The sequence below is a fragment of the Drosophila sechellia genome, chromosome 3L (genome assembly GCF_004382195.2).
Source record: "Drosophila sechellia strain sech25 chromosome 3L, ASM438219v1, whole genome shotgun sequence".
In the NCBI taxonomy this organism is placed as follows: domain Eukaryota; kingdom Metazoa; phylum Arthropoda; class Insecta; order Diptera; family Drosophilidae; genus Drosophila; species Drosophila sechellia.
This window is the reverse complement of record NC_045951.1, coordinates 21,693,686-21,714,700: the sequence shown is the minus strand read 5'-3', so window position 1 is coordinate 21,714,700 and position 21,015 is coordinate 21,693,686. Positions and strand designations below refer to the sequence as shown.

General features: G+C 43.2%; 1 protein-coding gene across 1 annotated transcript in view; it reads right to left on the bottom strand.

Annotated features, from left to right (window-relative positions):
• Positions 1 to 8,984: 8,984 nt before the first annotated feature.
• The window catches only part of LOC6616542 (MOXD1 homolog 2), a 111,951-nt gene continuing 99,920 nt past the window's right edge, over positions 8,985 to 21,015 (bottom strand). The window contains exons 10-11 of the mRNA XM_032718195.1: positions 17,128 to 17,296; positions 8,985 to 14,098 (exon numbers count right to left, since the gene is read on the bottom strand). Of these exons, the coding sequence (XP_032574086.1) occupies positions 13,787 to 14,098; positions 17,128 to 17,296 (481 nt within the window). The 3' untranslated portion in view covers positions 8,985 to 13,786. The remainder of the gene's footprint in view (positions 14,099 to 17,127; positions 17,297 to 21,015) is intronic.

Genomic DNA, 21,015 nt, shown 5'->3' with positions numbered 1-21,015 from the left:
TATAATATGTATATAAAAGCATCAACATTCTTAAAACTATTTGATTAAATACTGTTAATGGCTTAAATTTTAAAAAATTTAAATTAATACGTATATCCTTTTGTCACTCTGCATGGCATAAGAGAGTGTGAAATATTTTATTCAATATAAGAAACAGCTCTCAGGAAAGCAGGTGTATTTATATTTGTACATATATGTACATTTTGTTAGGCTAAAGCTGATTTTCTCGCAGTGCCGTTAGCAATGCATCCTCGTTTATTGTGGGCGTAGTAGTAACAACTTTTGCCAAATATCCGATGGAAGTGGTAGTTGCCTTGGCGATTTTGATGAATTCCTCAATAAATACACTCACAGATGCATGGATGTGTGCCGTTATGTTCGTATGCATGTGCAATTCAGTTCGTCGCTGCAACTGCAAGTTGCAACAGCAGCCGGAGTTTATTGCAACTGTGGCAAGTATCGCTTTGTGGGATGAATGGCATGTAAGCTTGTTGCGGTTGCAATAAAAGTCTGCACTAAGTCCTTCCACGTGGAAATGTGTTCTGGCATTTTGGTAAGCGAATCAATGGATTGTCGATGATCGGCTGGTAATGGAATTTATTGCGGAATTCTGCTTAAGGAGAGAGGATTGAAAGATGGTCTTAATTATATACTAGTTATGCTTGGAATCCCCACCTATAGGGAAACTACTTTGACAACTAGTTACTCTAGGTCAAATTACCCAACTCAATAATATAAAAATGGACATTTCTAATTGATTTGAAAGCTTGCCCACCTAAAAAAGAGATCTTAAAGTATAAAACATATTGAACGCTCCCATTGCTTAGCAATTAACATGCAGCAATTGCTAACTTTATTCAGAAAGCCATCTGAATGCAAGGGACGAAACGGCGTTATCTTCAAGTACATTTCACTTGCTTTTCAATTTGGGCCAAAACACATTTTGTTTATTTATCTTGGCACCCTGCGCTGCTGTTGTTTGTAGCTATTTCTGTTGTTATGCGGAAAGTTTTTGCGAGTTGGCTGGGGTGAAATTCGTTTTAAAAACCCGAAACCGAAAACAGTTTCATTAGCATAGATTACGAGTCATTCAGACAAAACAACGGCTTGCATTTCAAATGAACTTTAAAGCAGTCTGACGCCCAGGATACATGACCCATCCTCATCCTCTCCATTTGGGCACCCTTCCGCTGAGCAGTTCAATGGAAGGAACATGGCAGTGCAAGTGCCGGGTTCTCCGCCATCTGCAATGACGGTTCCATCGAGTCCTCTAGTTTTTGGTGTACAAATTTCTAAATTGTACATTCATTGCATTTGCATTTTACAAGTAAATCCCCAACTGCCAATCTAATGCATGTTGCAAGCGCTTCCCGGACTCGATTCCGCCGTCCGTCCGTCTGTCTGTCTGTCTGTTTGTTTGTAGCCAGCCAAGCGTCTAACCATCGGCCAGGAACCCGATCCCAGCCTGACCCCCGATCCTCGACCTTTCGCTCGTGTCCATGCCGGCGCTTTTGTGTAAAACACTAAAAAGTCTGCACTTCTCCTCGATTTTCGCTCCCCAGCTGTCAACTCCGGCGCAGCTTCAACTTTGAACCAACACGGGCGGAGAGCCTCCCAAAAAGCATAATAAAAGCTCAAAATGCAGGCGGAGAAGGACGAGTGCCAGTAGCGGAGTGCCGCCCAACTTTTCCCCCCAAAATCACGGAATCAACTTACTCCGCAGTCCATTGCGGGCGTCGGAGCTCCGTCTCCATCTCCAGTGCAACTCCATCTGCAGTTCTGTTCCTGTTGTTGTCCCTACATCGTTAGCTGCATTGAAGTTCGTCCTGGCCCCGGCTTGCCCATCCCTTGGCCCCCGGAGGCAGCTCCGTTCCCGGAGCCGGCGTTCGAATTGCTTTTTGTGAGCATGAATAGATAAATATGCTGAGCAGTAGCACCAACTGGAAGGCGTCGGCTCCCGGTCCTGTTCTGACTCCCCCCGCCTTTTTATACCCTTAGCAGAGGGTATACTGATTCCAGTCAGAAGTTAGCATCGTCTGTCCATCTTCCCGTATGACCGTCTATCCGTCCATCTGTAAACTAATCTCTTAGCTATCTGCATGAAACTTTCCCAAAGTCGTTAAATATTTTTAAATACTCGTAATAAAAAAGTAATATTAGTTTCGTTGTTTTTAATCTTTAAATGTTCACTTTACACTAGTTTTGTTTTAATTTCATATATCCCTTGACTTTGTTCAATGCGTCCTTACTCAGTATACATAAGACTTTTTTAAATATATAATTGCTTTAAGGGTAAATAAGCTTCGGCTAGCCGAAGACATCTTCTTTTGTTGTTTTCTCTGAATTCATCCTGGGCCTCGGATCGTCTGCAAAATTTGAAAACCACAAACTTTCTGGACCACTGTGAAAAATATTTAAACAGTCATCATTCTCCTGCGAAATAGTTAGTTATAGTATAGTATTTAAGGAGCAAGGAGGATTTTGTAAATACCAGGTTCATTATTATTCATATTTAAATATTTTAATAATATGAAATTACAAGAAACTTTGAATGTATAATTTGAACATATTTTACCGCTTTTATTAATGTTTCTTCCGATAGAAGATGTTATGTAAACCGCGACCATTGGTTAGGAGTCTTTTCCACCTCAGTAATATATAATACATCAATCAAAGTAAATTTATCGTATAAAATATTTTAATTATTTTATATTATATACATATAATAATATATTACGCAAAGTGAATGAATGAAATTACTAAGGTCCATACTAGAAATCATGCAGTTTTAGCAAGTTAAGCTAGATCCCTTAATTTTACTTTAAATACTATAGACTAGTTCTATATTATCACATACACGCATTGATGAGTAAATAAAACAATTTTTCCATGATATACATTCAGCTTGTGGGGTGACAAGTCATTCTGGCCAAGGATATCCGTATAATTCGCAGGTTGGAAACGTAACCTTCTGTCTCAACGATTTTAGTATAAACATTTATTTCAGGAGTAAAACAAGATCCCTCCACTAATAACGAAACTATGCAAAGTAGAGAGCCTTCCTGTTCTCCTAGAATCCAGTTCGAGTCCAGGCGAATGTGTTTCTAACTTTCTTGCAGTGCTTGAGTTTTCACTTTGTTGGGTCGAGGGGCTGGGGCGTCGTGTGGAGGTGTCTGAAGATGTCCATCGCAACTGTCGAATTTTATTTATTTCGCTAAGGCCAAAAGCTCACAATAGAAACGTTAATGGCAACGTCCGACCCGAGGCAGGGATCCATGGGTGTCCGTGACGGAGTTTCCGTTGCTTCCTCAAGGCGGTGGCCCCACTTCCGGCCCCACCCACCCCGCTGGACCGCACATTACCACCTTGCGGATGGATGGATAGTACATATAATGGAGGGCAGGGGCTGCATGTGTGGTGTGCCCTGTTCCTCACACAAAAGAATTGCCAAAGTTTTGGTTGTTGTTTCTACCAATGCCCCTCCTCCGCCTTGTGCAGGGGCAGGTGTGCGTGTGCCTTGTAAATGTTAATGCCTTGTGCCCTGCTCACCTACAACGTACCGCTGGCCTGGCGACGGAGTGGGGCAGGTGGGTGGGTGTCTGCCGGAGCAGCGTTTTATCACGTGTCAGCAGCAGCATTGACGTTGACTTGGCTCGTAGTCTGCCGCACGCCTCTTGGCAGGATCTGCAACCTAACCCAGATGGAGATGGGGATGGACACGTGAGGAATGAGCCAGCTCATGTAAATCACAGAGGGAAATGCCACGATTTTTCCCCAGCTTGATGACAAACGGGTTTTTACAAATCATATGGCATTTTCGTTTATTGTGCTCCGGGGTGCGAGTTTGCATCATTACACCTTGCAAATTGTGCTAACAATAACGTAATGAGGAATAAATATATACGGAAACAGGCAGCTCTTTAATTACGTAAAAGCAGAAGTGGTAATAGTTGTTTAAATTATTGTTACATACCTTGAACATCAAGTGTGTATAATCAACAGTAAAAGTAGTAATAGTTGTTTAAATCAATGTTACATGCATTTTTTTTAAATTTCCATGAAAGTACAAGTTAACATATTTGTCATATGGTATCTGGCAGACTTAGCTTCCTCTAGAGGCAGCCACGAAGTGACCCCTTGAACCAATAGATAAGCACCCCGAGGTCAGAGGCGGCTCCAACGCGAAGTAACGTAATGGCAAACGTAACGTGACGTGACGCGGGCATTAAAAGCAGAAATACTTGGCAGGAGCAGGAGGAGGTCGACCCGCCGCACTGCCTTTTCTGTCATTGAGGTGCAAAGTTTAGCTCATTAATTCATTAATCAATGTGTCTGCGACGTATTGGGTATGAGCTGCGTAGGCGGGGACGGGGCGGTTGTTGTGCGTGTGAGCAAGTGCGTCTGCTTTGTTTTGGCACTTTTGGACGAGCAGCACCTGTACATAATGGCCTTTGTTCTACGCCTCGTCGGCGGCTGGAGAGGGGAATGGAAAGTGGGTGGGAGCTGCTTACGTCTCGTTGCACACCCAAAAATGAAATGAAAGCTGCAGGAGGCGGAGGGGAGAAGGGAGAAGAGCATGACTGCGAAAATTCGAATGAAGATTTATGCTTGCTCCAGTTACCATTCGCCATTAGCCATAGAGCCACCTACTCCTCCCGCTTTTCGTCAATCATCTCCGTTTGCTAGTTTCGTTTCGTTTTCGTTTTCGATTCTGATTTCATGGCTTTTACACGCGCTTTTGGCCAAAGAAGGCGAGGAGAACTAGGGCGAAATTTATGCAACTCACTTCCGAGGGAACTAAAAAGCCATTTACGCAATACAACAGCACAAAAACTTAATTTCCTGCGCCATTCTGGCGAGTCCGGGCAGCCCATCTCCCCCAAAAAGCCACCTCCTCGTAACCCGCAACATATGCCGAAGATCATTAACTTGCCGGGAGTGGCAAATGGGATGGTTGGACAAAACTATGGCTGGCTAGATAAACTGCAATTTCGTTGCAACACCTGCGAACTGCTTAAGTTTTACCAAAAGCAGCGCCAGTTATGGCCAGAGCAATAAGCTTCATCCTGATCCATCACCCCGCCTGTGCTTCGCCCACGTCGTTGTAATCCAGAAGATTTCACCCTTTATGAGCCTCTTTGGGTATCAGTGTATCGCTGGGAGTCAGTGCATCAGGATCGGAGGAGTGGTGCAGCGCATAACACTTAAACAACATAGCAGCAGGCCATGAAGACATAAAACCCCAACCGACAAAGTAACCAAGGTCGCTAACTTGGCCACAGTGAAGTTTCCAATGAAGTGCGACCTGGACTTCTTAGTTGTCACTATATTTGAGGGATCTCTAAAATTAAATATACATACACAAATTAAAAATGAATAACTTATCTTATAGTGCACTTTTTATATAAATATTTGTTCTAAACAATATTCTTTTTAGAAAATGCCTGTTTAGAGTAAAAACCTTTGACACACTCACATGAAAAATTAACCAAAGACCTGAGTTTTCGACACATTTGGTCGCCTGGATGCATTTGAGGAAGTGGAAAAGTAAGCAGAGGCTTTTGGGTGTGTGCTTTTCTTAAGATCATTTATTGCAGAATTATGCATATTTTTATTACACTCGACTTGCATAAATTTGGGCATTATTGCACTTTACGACCAGCTGCTGCCCTGCACTAAGGGAATTCACCCCACATGCAGGTGGCTGGCATGCAATGTCGGAATAAAAAACCACAGACAGACATAAAGGGACCGGGTGCATCCAGGCGTGGATGGGGGGCAGGTCTCGTCATCGGACTCGGAAGGCATAGATTTTGGCATGCCTTGGCTTGTCACAGAGGTGTCCCTGCTGCACCTGCTGCACCATCTTCGTTCTTCGTCTTTAGGCCCTCGCCCAAGACTTTTGTCGAAAATTTCTGTCACTCGGAAGGTCCTGTCCCACCCAGTCGTTCCTTTCTTCGATGATGTTTGGCAGGCTGCTTTGAAATTTAGATTTTTATTACTCGTGTGGGGTGGAATGGGTGGATGCTGATGATGAGAGTGCTGAAATTGGCTTTCGTCTATTAGAAATGCACAGTTCGGCATAATTTGGCATATAAACTGTGGAAATATGCTAAAATTTCGGCTGGCAAATGCCAAGGTATCCAGGTATCCAGGTAATAGGGTGTGTCGTGGCTACTGGCTACCATAAAAAGGGTTAATGGCTATAGAAATGCGAGACTTGTCAGCAGGAATTGCTGGGGAAATTATTGAAATTCTTTTAGGTGTTGTTTCCTGGTCCGTCCTGTTGGTATTGCCACTCGAATCGAATGTGACAGCATTTTACATTTTATTTCTATTTCTGCTGTATAATTTCCACCCTTTCCGCCCCTTTCCACCCCCTGCTAAGTGTTGGCTTACAAGTGTGGCACGCTTTTAGGCTCGCATTATGCCAAGTGTTTGAGTGAGTTTCAAGTGTTGGGTTCGAATTTCCCAATACCCATTTGAACGTACACCCTCCCACCAACGAGCTACCAACTTATGTGGCTGCAAAGTTGCCGTGACAACTTCATCAAGGGATCGAAAAGTGTTAGGCAAATGAGATTTGATAGTTTGCGGGGTGCTGACGAGGTAGCTGGCGGTGATCCGGTTGTGAGAAATTGGATTGTGAGGATATTGATGCACCCATCAATTGATTGAAGGTGTTTCAGCTGAATCGCTTTTAAAGTCCTCTAATTTAATGCTCGCCACAACGCATTCGATTGGCCTGAGCTCATTAAGTATACGCACTGCTGGCAATTTGCCAAGCCGACACATAACTCTTATTCTTTCTGCCCAGTGCGATTTCGATGTTTTGTTCACATAATTCCATTGAAAGCCATTTTATGCAATCGAATATTGTTTTCGTAAAAAATTAAAGCATTGCTTAATGATCATAAAAAGTTGGGGATAAAATGGCAAACGATTGCAGATTATATATCGCAAATAATGACATGCCCGTCCAACGCCGACACCCTGAGCTTAAATCCCTGGCACATTAAACGCTTTTTAATTCGATTTTGTGCGATTTTTATTCTGCCGTTGTTTGTTTGCGTCTTTGAGGCTATTTTATTATTTGTCGGCGTCCCCGCGGCCGAATCGGAAAATCATTGTCCTGCCATTGAAAATAATTTAATATGCAAATTATTATAAATGCGCATCACTTTGCAGAGTAATTTTAATAACTGCAACTGCCCAGCCAAAGCAAAACCAGCAAAAAGGACTTAAACTGATTTCACACAGGGCCAAAACCAACCGCAATCGATGAATCGCCGCGGCTGGATAGGCGTGCTGAATGAATAAATAAATAAACAAACTCGCTCACTACTCGAAATTTGAGCTGTTTATATCGGGGCACAAACACACACTTTTTATGCACTTTGGCGATAATTGTTTAAATACTCTCAGGGCTTGGTCAGAAAGTTGACAAACTCTCCGTCGCACTGGCTCACTGCCGTTTTTCCTCTTTGTTTGTTGACACAGTTTAAGTGGCCATGGCAAATGTGCAAATGCGTGTTTTAAATGGTTAATTAATAGAAATGGTTTATGAGCTGAAAAGCGATTTTGCCTTCGGCAGCCTGGCCAAATGATGGAGTGCAACAAGCTCTGATAGGCAAATTGATAAGCTTTATATATGTATAGCTAAAGGATATCCGCCATAAGAGCCTGAAGAGCGCAATCTGATTTCCCGATTGAACAAGGTTTTGTATTACATGGTATTTAATATTTGTATTTATTGGTTTTTTTTATGTGTACACACCCACTTTGTTGGGGACTTCGACAAGCCCAACAAGAATAGCTATCTGAACAATGAGGAAGAGTCCTTTAAAGATCCGAAGATCACGAAGTATCTTACAATATACATTGAAGAACTTTTCCAAATTACAAAGATGAAGTAAATGGTTAGCTCATAGCCCCATTTCCGTGATCCATCCTCCTAGAGCCATTTCGAATCTCGCACTGGTTAAATGTGGGACAATTTTTCACCCGACTTTATTTCAATATTATTTTTCCTGGTTGATTTCGCCTTTCGAGAACCATTGCTTTCGCGTTTTGGCCGGGTTCTGCCGGCTGTTTGCCCAGTGCCACGCCCAGCGGCGTGGAAGGCACGCGCCTTCCATGTGGCACAACTGCAGAACCCCCATTGGTGGCCTCTCCCGGCAATGTGTTTGCGCATTAATTGAATATAAATGTAAATTAATGATGCAAAAATAATTTTTGCTTCGAGGCTTACCTCGCTTTTACCCATTTTTCCGCTCGGATTGGTTATATTAAAGTACGCGCGTACGTGTGCGAAGTCGCCGAGCTGCTGTTTTTATTGTTGCAGTTTATAAACATTTTCATTTGGCAACGTTTTCAGCCTTTACAGGCAGTTATGTAATTAATTTGCATTTAACTAAATTTGCATAAATAAATACATAGGAATTTAAGAGGGTATAATCTACCTATGCACTAAAATATTTGTACGAGTACCCGAACTTTTGTAGGCGCTACGAAAACACAATTTCAATAAAAAGTGGTTGCCAAAAATTAAACCATTTTTTTTAAATCCATTCAAGTTGAACTTTTCCCCAAGACGGTCAGCTGAGACAATGAAACACGTTTAATTTCTATATATATATATGTATATATATATATTTAATATATATTTTATTTTATTGTTTGTTTTGCTTTTACTTTTTCGGTTTTCATCATTTGTTGTTATAGTAAAAGTTGCTTAGCTTGCGGTTTAGTATATTACAAAATTATTTTAGTGATAACTTAAAAACATTCATAGAGAGTAGTGGTTGTAGTAGTCGGAACTTAGCTCACAATCAAACAATGTAGTTCACAATAGATACTCGTAAATGATGTTCGTCCGACGTCCTTTTGTTCTCCTCACTCTGCTTCCGGTTCTCAATAATCATTATCATTTAGTTCGGTATCAAAAATGTCTGGTTTCTAACTGTGTCGGTGTGTGGCTGTTCGTAGGTGTTGATTTGGCTGTGAGAGTAGAGGCAACCGCTTGCTTTTAACCTTTGACAGATTGAGGTAAGGTCGAGCTCAGCTTGAGGTCATTCGAACTGAAAGTGTGCGGGCCAGTTGGCGGCGACTGAAGAGCGCTTAAGGAAAGCCCGTTAGGGGATTTAGTGATTTACTGGTATTTAGGAGGTACTAACTTTGGTTTTTCGCTGTCCTCGTACTCAAGTGTCAAGTACAGTTGCCTCCGTTCTCGCAGAGCTCGATTCTGATGTCTATTGCTTATGATCAAGTGTTGTTATCCTTTTATCGGGCTGTATTTAAAGTTCCTTTCAGGGGATTGATCTATATGTTTGTTTGGGGGACAGCTTTGGGTTACTGGGTGGTTGGGCTTAGCTATATTTATCCGTACGTTACGATATATTAATGTTGGTATGCATATGTTTATGTATCTATGTGGGCCTGTTTGTATGTATTTCGTTTCATGCAGGGCTTATACACAAATACTGATGATGCTTCTAAGATGCCGGCTATGTTAGTTCTCTTTGATTGATGTATGGTATGTATGCTTCTTCGATCATTTCCTTTTAGCTCCTGTGTCCTCGTATTCAATATGCAACTTTTCTACTATGGCTAACGACAATGCAACTACAATTTTTGGGGGTTTTCTAACGACACATTTAAATATTTTTGCAAACTGCTCTACTTTAAAATAGTTTTTGTTTTACGGTTTAATCATATGCAATTTCTGCCTTTTTCATATCTCTTTTAATCGCCCCGTTCCTGTTCCCATTTGCTTTCCCTTCTTCAATTCCGACCAGTAATAGATCGATTCACTTCCATTTCCGTTTCCGCCAATAGGCTGCCCAAAAAAGTATGCTACACGTTTCTTCCGTCGATCGTCAACTATGCCTTACTGTTATCGTTTGCCTAGAGTTAGAGTATTTGTTTAGCCTACCTCTCGATCTTCCTATTGATAGCTATGCGTTTGCTCATTATTGCTTTTACTTTTACGTTATTTCTCATATATATCTTTTAAGATTAGTTTTCCTGGGATCTCCCGCTGCACATGCCATCTTGGCTTAGGGCTTCTTTTGCTATGAAAAAATCAAGGTACACACTAAAAATAGTTAGGTTTTGTTTATCGCTTTAGGTAGGTTGTGTTTTGTTTTCGTTTCCCGTCTTTCCTCATTTTCACATTCATTCACTTCTTTACCTTCCCGCTTCCGCAAAATAAAAACTTTCAATAGAGGGCCTAAGTACATATACACAAGTCTTGATACTACTAACATGCTATATTGTTTTCTCAGTGTGAGGGTGTGTTTCTGTGTTTCTTACTTAGCCATATTGACAGCCTCCAAACTGCATCCTAGTGAATCGGGCGATTCTTTGCCTTTTTCTCGAGATGCCTTTGAGCAGATGAACAAAAGGTGTCTTTGAGGAGCCGGCAGAATGGGGAAACAAGTTAAACGAGCTAATTAGGTCAGTTTTAAAAACTTATTAGTTTCCTGAATGGAGTGCCCCGCTTCACGGTTTTCTGCGCCAACAAAGGACCATAGTCAGAGTGGGTCAAAGCGGAGTGGAAAAATGTTAAATGCTTATAGGCGGCTAGAAGACAGAGCCAAGTGGCCGTGCCGGACAAAGCATTGAGCCACCAGAGCCTGAGAATGGCCGAAACCGGGCAGAAGAGATGGACTCTAAAGCTGCGCTTCGGGTTTCGAGTATTCTGCTCCTATCGTCCCAGGACCATTTCGGTCAAGAAGCCCGATTCATTGGATTAATCTGCGTAGAATCTCGGTCAGGATGATGCAGCCCCTAATCAGCTTGTGTCCCCGAGGCACCTTCCCCCGACCCCTGGTCACCATTTCCGGCTATCTTTTGCTTTGCCAATGCGCTTCTCCGGTGTATTTGTGTTCCTGTGTATTTAACTTTATTTGGATTATTTATTTTAGCTTTCGTCTGGTTCCCCTTTATTACGTTTTGTATAAGTAGTTTTGGAAACTATTTTCCGACTTTTTTATCGTTTCTATCGCAAGTACATTTTCCAAAACCGTTTTTGTTGTTTGCATTTCATTAAATTATATGAATACATTTCCCTCCGTTTTTGTGTGTGACTGAGTGTGTTGTGTGTCTGTCTGTTTGCCAGTTGGCCAAACTAATTTTCAATTGGCGAGCCAAAGAAGGAATGTTTTCGTTTTAGTTTCCTTCCGCTGCCTTTGTAATTGTGCGCCTTGTTTTTGCCCAGTTTCCTCCTCTGCTTTTTCCGGGCAAGAAGTTTAATTAATGTGCCAAACAAAGGTAAAAAGAGGCAACGGAAAAAGTGGACAGGTTGCTATGACAAAGGACACAGCGGGCGAATCGAATGCGAAAACTATGAGAACGATGTCGGTTGCTCATCGCTCCTAATTAGACCTAGTTGGGGCTGCCGGCACTGAAGGCGCCGGCGTTTAACTGGAAGGCATGGGACTCGGGATGAGAAGAGGGTCCATTAAAAAGTTACCCGACAAGTGGGAAAACCTCAAAAACAGGATGGCCCATATACTTATAAAGGCCGCGTTTCTGGCTGCACCAAAGTTTTACTTTTTCCGCTAACTGGGATGTCAGTGTGTGTGTGCGTGTGTGTGTCTGTGTGAGGCAAACTTTTAATAGTTAAGCGCAAAAAAGTGTTTCCTCTTTGCCGCTTGTTGTTTAAATGTTATTTTGATTGTTTCAACTTTGCATTTGTTTTCTGTTTACGCCAACTTGCCACTAATCTTAGTCACATCAGTTATCCTAAAATATATATGATTTGTATATATAGCGTGCGACTGTTTGCGATCGCTTCAAGGGGGCTTATCATCATCTTTTCTTTTGGTATAAAAATGTTCTTCTTTTTATCGCTTTATGCTTTGCTTTATTTGCTTTTTTATTTCGTTTCCTTTTGTTTTGTATAAAATACTCACATTCACATTTACAACTACGAACCACGTAACTACTTATAGATGTATGGTATTGTATATATAGACTTTATAGTTATAGTTATCGTATGTGTATATATAAATGTACTTTATATTTATGTCGTATGTATATGGTATATTTTTACTACTTCGAGCAGATCTTGGCGGCGCCGTGGAACACTTCTAAGTGTCCCCTAACTGTCTATCCGCATCCGTATGTAATTAAAGGTAGAACCTATAGGGACATCCAATACTACGCCTAGAACTTCTAGAGCCGATCGAGCTAATCGAGCTGATCGAGTTGATCGAGAGTACGTACCTAATCACACACCCTGTATAATGCTTCTCTCCACCTTTCCATTTATCCAATTAGTTTCCCGTCCTCCGTCCGCTAGAGTACTATATATTTACAACTTAGGTCTAGAAAGTTATAGCCTATCGTGCTAAACGTAGAGTTATAGTAGAACGACAGCGAGTAAGAAAGAGAGGAGGCAACACTTTGAGTGTTCTGAATATTTATGCTTCTTTTCCTTAATTTCGTTTTGTAGTTGAAAGAGCAGGTAGATTTGCATTAGGTAACTGAATGAAACTTAGCATAAAGCGCGAGTGTAGTGTCATTTGAATAGGTTAACGAAAGGAATAAGATACATGCAAATTGCAGTCAGATTGAATGGATAGTTGTGAGTTGACAGCGTTCCCAAAAACGAATAATCAGGTGTCAAAATATATCGGTTCATTTGCGTCCTTACTGCAACTTGCCTTTAAATCAGCCTAAATTACTAAATTTAATTGTGTGAGTTAGCTCTCGCTTTCCGTTAATTAATTTCCCTTCTTAGTCTTTTGCAAAACAGAGTAAATTCATCCAAGTCTTTTCTAAAGTTACGTTTAACTAAATCCTTTCCGTCTCTCTCGATTTGCTTCTCTTAAATGGACGTATAAAGTTCATGCATGCTTGTGTCTTTGTTTGTGTGTGTGTTTTGCTTGGATGATGTATCTATGATTCCGCTCGAACTTAGTTCCACCTAGTAGCTCGGACTAAACTTAACCGGGGGAGGGATGAAGGGCCTGATGCACGCTCCTCTACTTGCCACTTGATGCCTTTCCCTTCTACGATTGTTTCTTGCAATGCCCAACAAAACCCATCAGACGCTCAAGCTTTACATAAGTCAGACCCTATATGTATACATAGATATCTAAATATAGGTGTATGGTTTATATCTGTTATGGTTGAAGGAATGACTGCTATATATGTAGCCACGGTGTATATCTATAATATCTGTATCTTTTACAATTTCGCATTTTGTATATTTTATAACGACAACAACAACTAATTATTGCTTTTCGGTTTTTCTCGACATGGTATTCCTTATTTTTTAGTTTTTTTTCATTTTCTTGATTTAGTTTTTGCTTTTGACATTTGATTTTATTTTGTTTTCAGCTTAGACTACTTAAAAAAATCATTAATAATTTACTAAAACTCTAGAACAAAATCAACAAAACTGTGGAGGGAGGAGCTTAAATAAATGGGCGTCAGGGACTAGCAGGTGTACGGGGTTGGGCGTCTGGAAAAGCTGTTATACGCTAGCTTATTATGAATATTTCATGTTTTCCTCTTTTCCGCATTTTCATTCTGCTTCTATTTGTATCTGTATATGTATCTGTATCTGTAGTAGGATTAAGAGATGTCATTTGTAGTTAGAGAGAGAGCTGTAGTTGAGTTGAGTTGCGTTTGCTATTTCAGTACCCTATTTTCGCTTTTCACTGATTTTCATCTGCACTTCAGCTGTATGGTTAGTTTAGTGTATTGAGACGGTGGTGCCTGTGGTGCTGCTTCTGCTGCTGCTTCGTCTGCCGCCGAATTCCTTTCAATCCCCTCACGTCCTGAGCATCAGCAGAAGCCACCAGGACGAGGCGCCCAGCCAGAGCAGGCAACTGATGAAGTGGCGCCCGCTCCCGCGGCTCAGGCTGTGGACGTCGGTCGCCGAGCTGCGACTGCTCCGCGCCGCTCCCTCGATGATGTTGTTGTTGTCCAGCTCGTGGAGCACCGGGAGCTCGCTGAGGTCGGACGCGGGCGGCGGGGCGGTGCGCTCGGTGGGCGGGGCCAGGGGCCGCTTGGGTTTGCACCGCCGGTGCTTCTTGTACGTCTTGGTCACATTTATGCTGTAGCCCTCGAGGAACTCGGAGCCCTGTGGGGCGATAAAGAGAAGGAAATGGGAAACATTAGCGGCTGTGGCTCTAGATCTGTATATAATAAATTACGACATTAATTACATTTTTCTCCTTTTCCAACGCTTTTTCGGCTGATGTCCTTCCGAGACGGAGGAGCCAGCGAGGAAATTGAAAATCTTATTTATGCCGTTGACAGTGCAACAAAAAAGGTAAAGGACCCACACCAAGGACAAGACATAGGGATACTCTTTTTCGACCAACATGGAATTAATTGGGGCCAAATTTAGGTTGTACCGCCATTGATTTCAGACCAAAGAAATTCTACTTAAATGACTCGTATTTGTATTTCAAGCTAACAAAACTAAAATAAGGAATTCTCTGATCTGTAATTTATCCGTTTTATTATAATGTACTTTTGAAAGAGTGAATAGTAACATTCCAAGAGCCAAATAATATTATCAAAAATCCTAATCAAAGCAAAAACATTTTCGAAACAGAGATTCAAAGGAGACAGGGTAAACAACACACAAGTTTAAGTAGAACCCCGGGACAATTGCAGAACAATGAAGCTCTGGAGAAGGTTCCACACCCACTTCCCCCGATTCCCACGCCCATGCGGTGTTTACTCCTGGAGTCCCCAGTGAATTCACTGCGAAATTTTGTGTTTTAATTACGCTGAATAAATTTGTGTTTATAAATAGGTGGTTGCGGGGAGATCCTGGGACTTGCGCTGCGGTCAAATATTTTATGCCCAGTCGAAAATCTAAATCTAGCGAATGTCTGCATTTGTATGAGGGGCGGACATCGGTGGCCGGTGGCCGGTGGGCGTGGCTGACTTCATAACGAGTGTTTACTAATAATATTATGCAAATCGGACGACGGCCACGACGACGGCGATGGCAGAGCTCGTTGTTGGTTGTTGAATTTTTGAAAAGGCATTTTGTGAATCGTTTTGGGGACGCTCAAAAGAGGTCCGAAAAGAAGCAGAATGGGATTGGGATTCCATGGGAGCAGCCAAATGCTTGACAGACACATCCACATCCAAGTCCACCTGCAGGTGTGGAGGTGTGGGTTTGCAAAGCGTTCGCCTTGTTGCCACCACCGATAGACATTTTAATTTTAATTGAAAAGGAATGTGTGTTTGTTTGTTTCCATGGCCATTCAGGTTGAACAGCATAAAATGTGCAATTTTGTGTTATGCATAAATTTGAGGCTTTAATAGCTCGCTCTGGTCTCAATTCCTGGCTGCCCCAAAGCTAGGCCATAGCTTTTCCCGTGTCTGTGTACAGAGATTGACATGCTAATTAGGTTGGCCTGCTTTGGCTTTGGCCTTTTTTTGTGGGCACTGCTTTGACGGCTTTGAAAGTCAAAGCTGCCCAAAAAAGTACGCTACCATATTTAATGTTATGCTAATTAACTCGACCCAAAAAGAGGACTTTGTATTAAGGAGTAGGTGAAAAAGTCTTGATTGCGCTGTGTGCGGGGCAAGCAGCTCCGCTCATAACGCGATATCAATCATTCAACTTTAAGGGCATTTCCCAGTTGGTTAAGCTTCCGGAATTTATCGGGCTGAATCCCCTTGCTCACTGAGCCCCATCAGCTCGAGATCTTTTTGTGAGCGGGAACTAGGCCTTCCGATTCACCGAACCCTGGGGATCTGGGAGCTTTGTGAAAACTAATCACAGACTTCTTTTGCTCCTTTGTCACCTTTTTGCCGCTGTATATTTTCCGCTACATTTAACTGCCGTTCACCTCTTGCCCGAGCACACACACTACTGGTTTTTTTTGCTTGCTTCTCTGCTAATTTGGGCGCTTGGAGGGCTTTTACAAATTCGATGGGCCTGTCCGTCAAGTGGGAGGTCAGTGGAGATGCCTCCGGCTGAGTTCTTCAATGAATTATTGACTAAAGGACAGCGGCAAAAAATGGCGGAGCCCTAGCTGAACCGAGCTGAAACGGCCAACAATATTTAACGCAATAGCACGGAAAATCGAAGGCAATTCAAGCGTTGATAATTTTGCTCCAGAGCCTCAGTCGGAGTCGGAGCCGGAGGCGAAAACACAAAGTGGACGCCTGGTCAAGGCGGTGGCATAAAAATGGCAACAATTCCCAACTTAAGCAATTTCCCACAATTTCCACAGTGCAAAGTATTAAAGGCCGAGCCAGCAAAGCGGAGAAAGAGAATGCGAGAGAATCATGCTCATATGGGAGCATTCAGTCAGTTGGTCTAAACCATTTTGGACGTGAATTAGGGCCAGCTGGTAGGGAGTCGTCCGCCGGCTTGGTCCTGTTCCGGCTCGCCTCACTGTGTGACCCATTAGAATGATCGTTGTCGAAGTCGTACGTGTGTTGGCCTGATATATGTGACTTGGTCTACGAAAAGGGAGGCCCACCATCCAGTGCCACTTCCACCATGCACTATCCACTCCATACTCCATACTACATACTCAATACTACATACTCTAGACTGCCGTAAAGTGGCGCCTAACAAACTCGAACGAACGCTGCCCATGGCCGCAATGCAATTGATTGCACTTTATAACGTGCGGTTTCCGGTAGACATTACCCGCATTTTGCCCCAACCGGTGGACGTGGGGATGTGGGAACGTGGGGCCGTGGGTTGGCCCTAATGTGTTTTCTGCTTTAACTCTCCTGCTGTACCACGCCGCTCACCCCGCCCAATGAATAAATGAGCACTTGTCTGGGTCCTGCTGCTGTGGGTGTGTTGGTGTGGGAGTGGGTGGAGCCATCAAATGGCAGCAAGAAAAATTATCCCAGATATTGTCTAGCAATTTAGCTGATTAAGCTGATGGATGTAAAGCAGCAGGACGAGCGAAATGCTCCCTGCGATTAGGGCGAATGGCGAAGTAAGAAGGACGAGATTGAGATGCCCAGATAGATAAAAAGGGTTAATGCGATTTCAACTGTGACAAAGCGGACGGGGACAATCCCCATCTTGGCAGTCGTTGGTAGAAAAGTAGAGCACTCCATCTCCGGACCATCGCCGATATCATCAGGCATAAATCGAAAAGTCTGGCTTTAACTTACCGGCACCACATGATTCTTGGCCCCCCAGCAAATGGGCTTGAAGCTGCCCTTGCGTGTGGCCTCCTGGAATTCGCCAAATTGATTCTCCCAGTCGTAGGATATCAGACGTGCCTCCAGTGTCATTCCGGCCAATTCGGGCGGCGATGATATAAGCACGGGGTTCGAGTCGCTGCAAGATAAGACATAAGATATAAGATACAGAGCGTTAGAGGGCGAGGACGCTAAATAACATTATTAACTTTATTATTATTGTCAACTTTGATTAGGACTTAAAATTTATTACACTCGCAGAGCGAAGTGAGTGCCGCACCACGAAAAGGCGCTTTGCCAGCAGATTTTCAACTTTTACCCCAAAATCAAGAGGGTGCGATGCGATGGGGCGCGTGGGTGGGGCAAGCCTGATCCCCGGCTGGTGGATTCCCTGCGCTCGGTAAGTCCTGGCAGATTTACGCTCGAATTTTCGTCAGCGAGGCGCGCGCCCAACAAAAACTTGAGCTAATTAATCTTTTAGATTTTCATTTGTGACGCGTCAAATACGTTGTTACAATTTCGGTCTGCCAAAGCGAAATAAAAACCGCACACGACGCAGGGCGCAGGGCGTATGGCGCACGAGGGTAAGAAAAACCTAACAAATGGGCCAAAAGTGTAAAACCTCAGCGCCAGGCAATCAGTGGCGTAGTTCGGGGTTGCAGAACGGAAAACCCCGACCGGAAGAGTCGAGAGAGATGACTAATGGATTGGCTCATGGAAGTCATTTCTGTGGCTCTGTTTGTTTGCTGATTATTCAATTGTGTCAATCCCGCTGCTCGGGGCCTTTCTCCTATAACAAATATGTATAATTTGGATTTTTAATTTGATTTCTGTTTTTACTTAGGCATGTCCATTTATCACTTTCCAAAGACTGCAAGGCAAAAGGCTTTCTCAGAGTCCGACTCGCACCGATTTATTGTCATTAGTTGACGTCAGATTGCTGAGATTTGCAAAAGCGAGTCCCTCGGAAAGTTCAAAAACCGAATTGAACACATTGATAAATTGAGGTGGTGCTTTTAGAAGATTTTTATTATAATTCGCTCTGCTAGAGTTGTGGATTAATCGATTTAACGTGTAGTTCCCTTTCAGAAGATAATCTATACCCGCTGGACCCCTTTTTGTTCACTACACCACTGGCTCGAATGTTGTGCAATATAAATTCCTTCTATATATTCATCTCATCTCATTCATTCCCTCCATTCATTCATTCATTTCGCTTCGTTTCGTTTCGTTTGGTTGGCTCAGAGCCGTCTGCCCCCCGACATGTCCGTCCGCCCATACAATTAGGCTAATTAATTTTGTTCTTTGCCGGGCATTACGAAAAATGTTGCTTTAATTTCATAGAGCCCACACACATAGAGAGTGAGCGAGACGGTGATAGAGAGAAAGGGAGAGGGAGAAGGAGCGAAAAACGCACATTTTCTTTCTGCTATCCTGCGAGTTGTTTTTGGCGGCTGGCAGAATCCTTTGGAAGCCGCAAACAAATCTCTTTTAATTAATTTATGATTCCACTCAATCCGCATCGAGGGTTGTGTCTGCGAAAGCCCTCTCCGAGTGGAGAAAGGTGCCCGCCGTGGTGGCAGGAAAGGCAGCAGTGGCAGGGGTGGCGAGCAATTCTGCGAGCTGGAGAGGTTGGGGGTGGAGAAGGCGGAAGTGCCGCTGCAACAGCCGCAACAATTTGCGGTTGGAAACACGAAAAATATTAATGTCTGCGGATTGATTGCAAAACCTCCCCTCTCGCCAGCATCCTCTAATGGCGCTGGCCACTTGTGCGAGTCCTCCCGCATGTCCGTGTCCGTGCGGTCCGGATCCATGTCCTGCGTCCCGCCATAATAATAATATAAAATTATATATGGCACGGCCCGACTCCGTCCATCTGTTTTGCGGCAGTGCAGTACACTTACAGAAATTTACTATCATTTCTGATTTGATAATAGGTACTCTGCAAGGCACAATGCCGTTTAGGTGCAAGGATATACCATTCCAACTCAACGTCCTAACAGTTCAGGTAAATATAATTTGAATATCTTTCATTATAATGGGCCAGCCTAACTTCTTTGCTTCACATCTCCCTCCTTATTTGATATATAAATAGCTACTACTCCGTACTGAAGATGCGTACCAAGGTCTTAGAAAATTTCTAGCCGTGTATTTGTAGTGCATCTCCCTTTTACATTTGGTGTTTGCGGTTCATTGGATGGATGTGGCAGGGTGTATGGGGGTGAGGTGTTGCAGGGATGTTAGAGGCGGGGCGCAAAGTTCGCCTGCTAATATATCCGGCCTGCATGACCGTAACCGAAGCCGCCGTGACCTCCCACATACATATAATAAATATAAATGCAGTGGAAACGCACACAGATGTCGGTAATGTAAAAACGGGATAACATCCTAGAGAGGATGTTGCCCTGCCCACCACTCAGCACTCGGCGCTCGAACGCCCCGTTGTGCGGCATCAATCGACGGCGTTTTAGCCTTATTGCCATTGACTTCATTGGCACTCAGTATAATTAAAATGATGGCCCAGCAGCAACAGGATTGCAGCCAACTAGCCGGCAGCAACATTCGGCAGGCCAAAGGATCCGGGATTCCGGGGATCCGAGTGGGTTTGGGCTTGGGTTTGGGGAGTCACTGGTTTGGCATTGTTGATTATAAAATCCAATGGCACATCACAATGCCAGCCTCGAAACGCATTCCGAGCGGAACCAGCTCTAGGCCACGGCCATGGACTCCATCCACTCCAGGTCCCGCTGCATTTCTGTACTTCTTGTGCCAATCCGCATGCACATCCATTGCAACTCCGGAGTGGGGCTCTGAAACTGCAACTGCAATGCGCTTTGCAATGGGTTTATTTATGTAGCGTTATGACGAAGGCGCATTCCACACAACACACAGGAGGCGGAGGGGGGCGTGGCACGGTAGCAAGAGTGCACTGGTGTGCGTTTATGACCTCCTGTTTGCATGGGGGCAGAATTGCAGAATTCAATTTTGAAGTCGAATGCAATTGCAATTGGCATAACGACCAAATGACCGTTCTTGATGACAAATTAAAACTAAAGTGGGCAGCGTTGGGGGGGTTTTGGAAAATGGGTACATGATCAATCTAGCTATTAGAATGTCAGAAAAGGCAAAGAATGCATACACATATATGAAGGCAAATTTAAACTAAAGTTAAGTGATTTGGCAAAATGGGAACAGTCCGAATATAAAAGTTTTTAAACATCGAACTGTTTATTATACTCGTACTATTAAAATGTCAAAGACAAGGATTTCAAAATAATTGGAAGAAAACTGGATCAAGATACCTAGGAATAGCCTGACATTCAAATTAAAAAAATTGATTTTTGGGTACAAGACATTGAAGACATGATCAATTTTAGCTCCAAAGAAGGCGTAATAAAGGTACAAACTCCTTTCTAAGTATAAACAAGATTTCGTTCGCCGTGATATTAATTAACTCAGTTACTTTTCTCACGTCCCAAAGGTTCGAGTTAACAAGATGAGGAAAGCAAGGGAGCATCCGAGCATCCCGCAGGATAATTGCGATGAGCCGCGCAAGGAGTATCGATAACAAAGGCGAACGCGGCCGGAAGCCGAAAAAGTCCGTGTGTGCAGCCAGCCAGTTATCCGATATGCAAAGATGAAGGCATGGCTAAGAAGGAAAAGTCATAAAGCAATAAAGGATATCATGAGCCTTAATGAGGCTCCCTTTTGGGATGGCATACCGGGCACAAAGAGGATATCTATATCACTCAGCCCCAAACAATTAACGAAAGCTGCGACCCAGCGGCAGTCAGGCACTATAAAATGAAGCCAATTTGCGTAGCTCAACAAACAGAAAACGCCAATAAACAAAGGCTG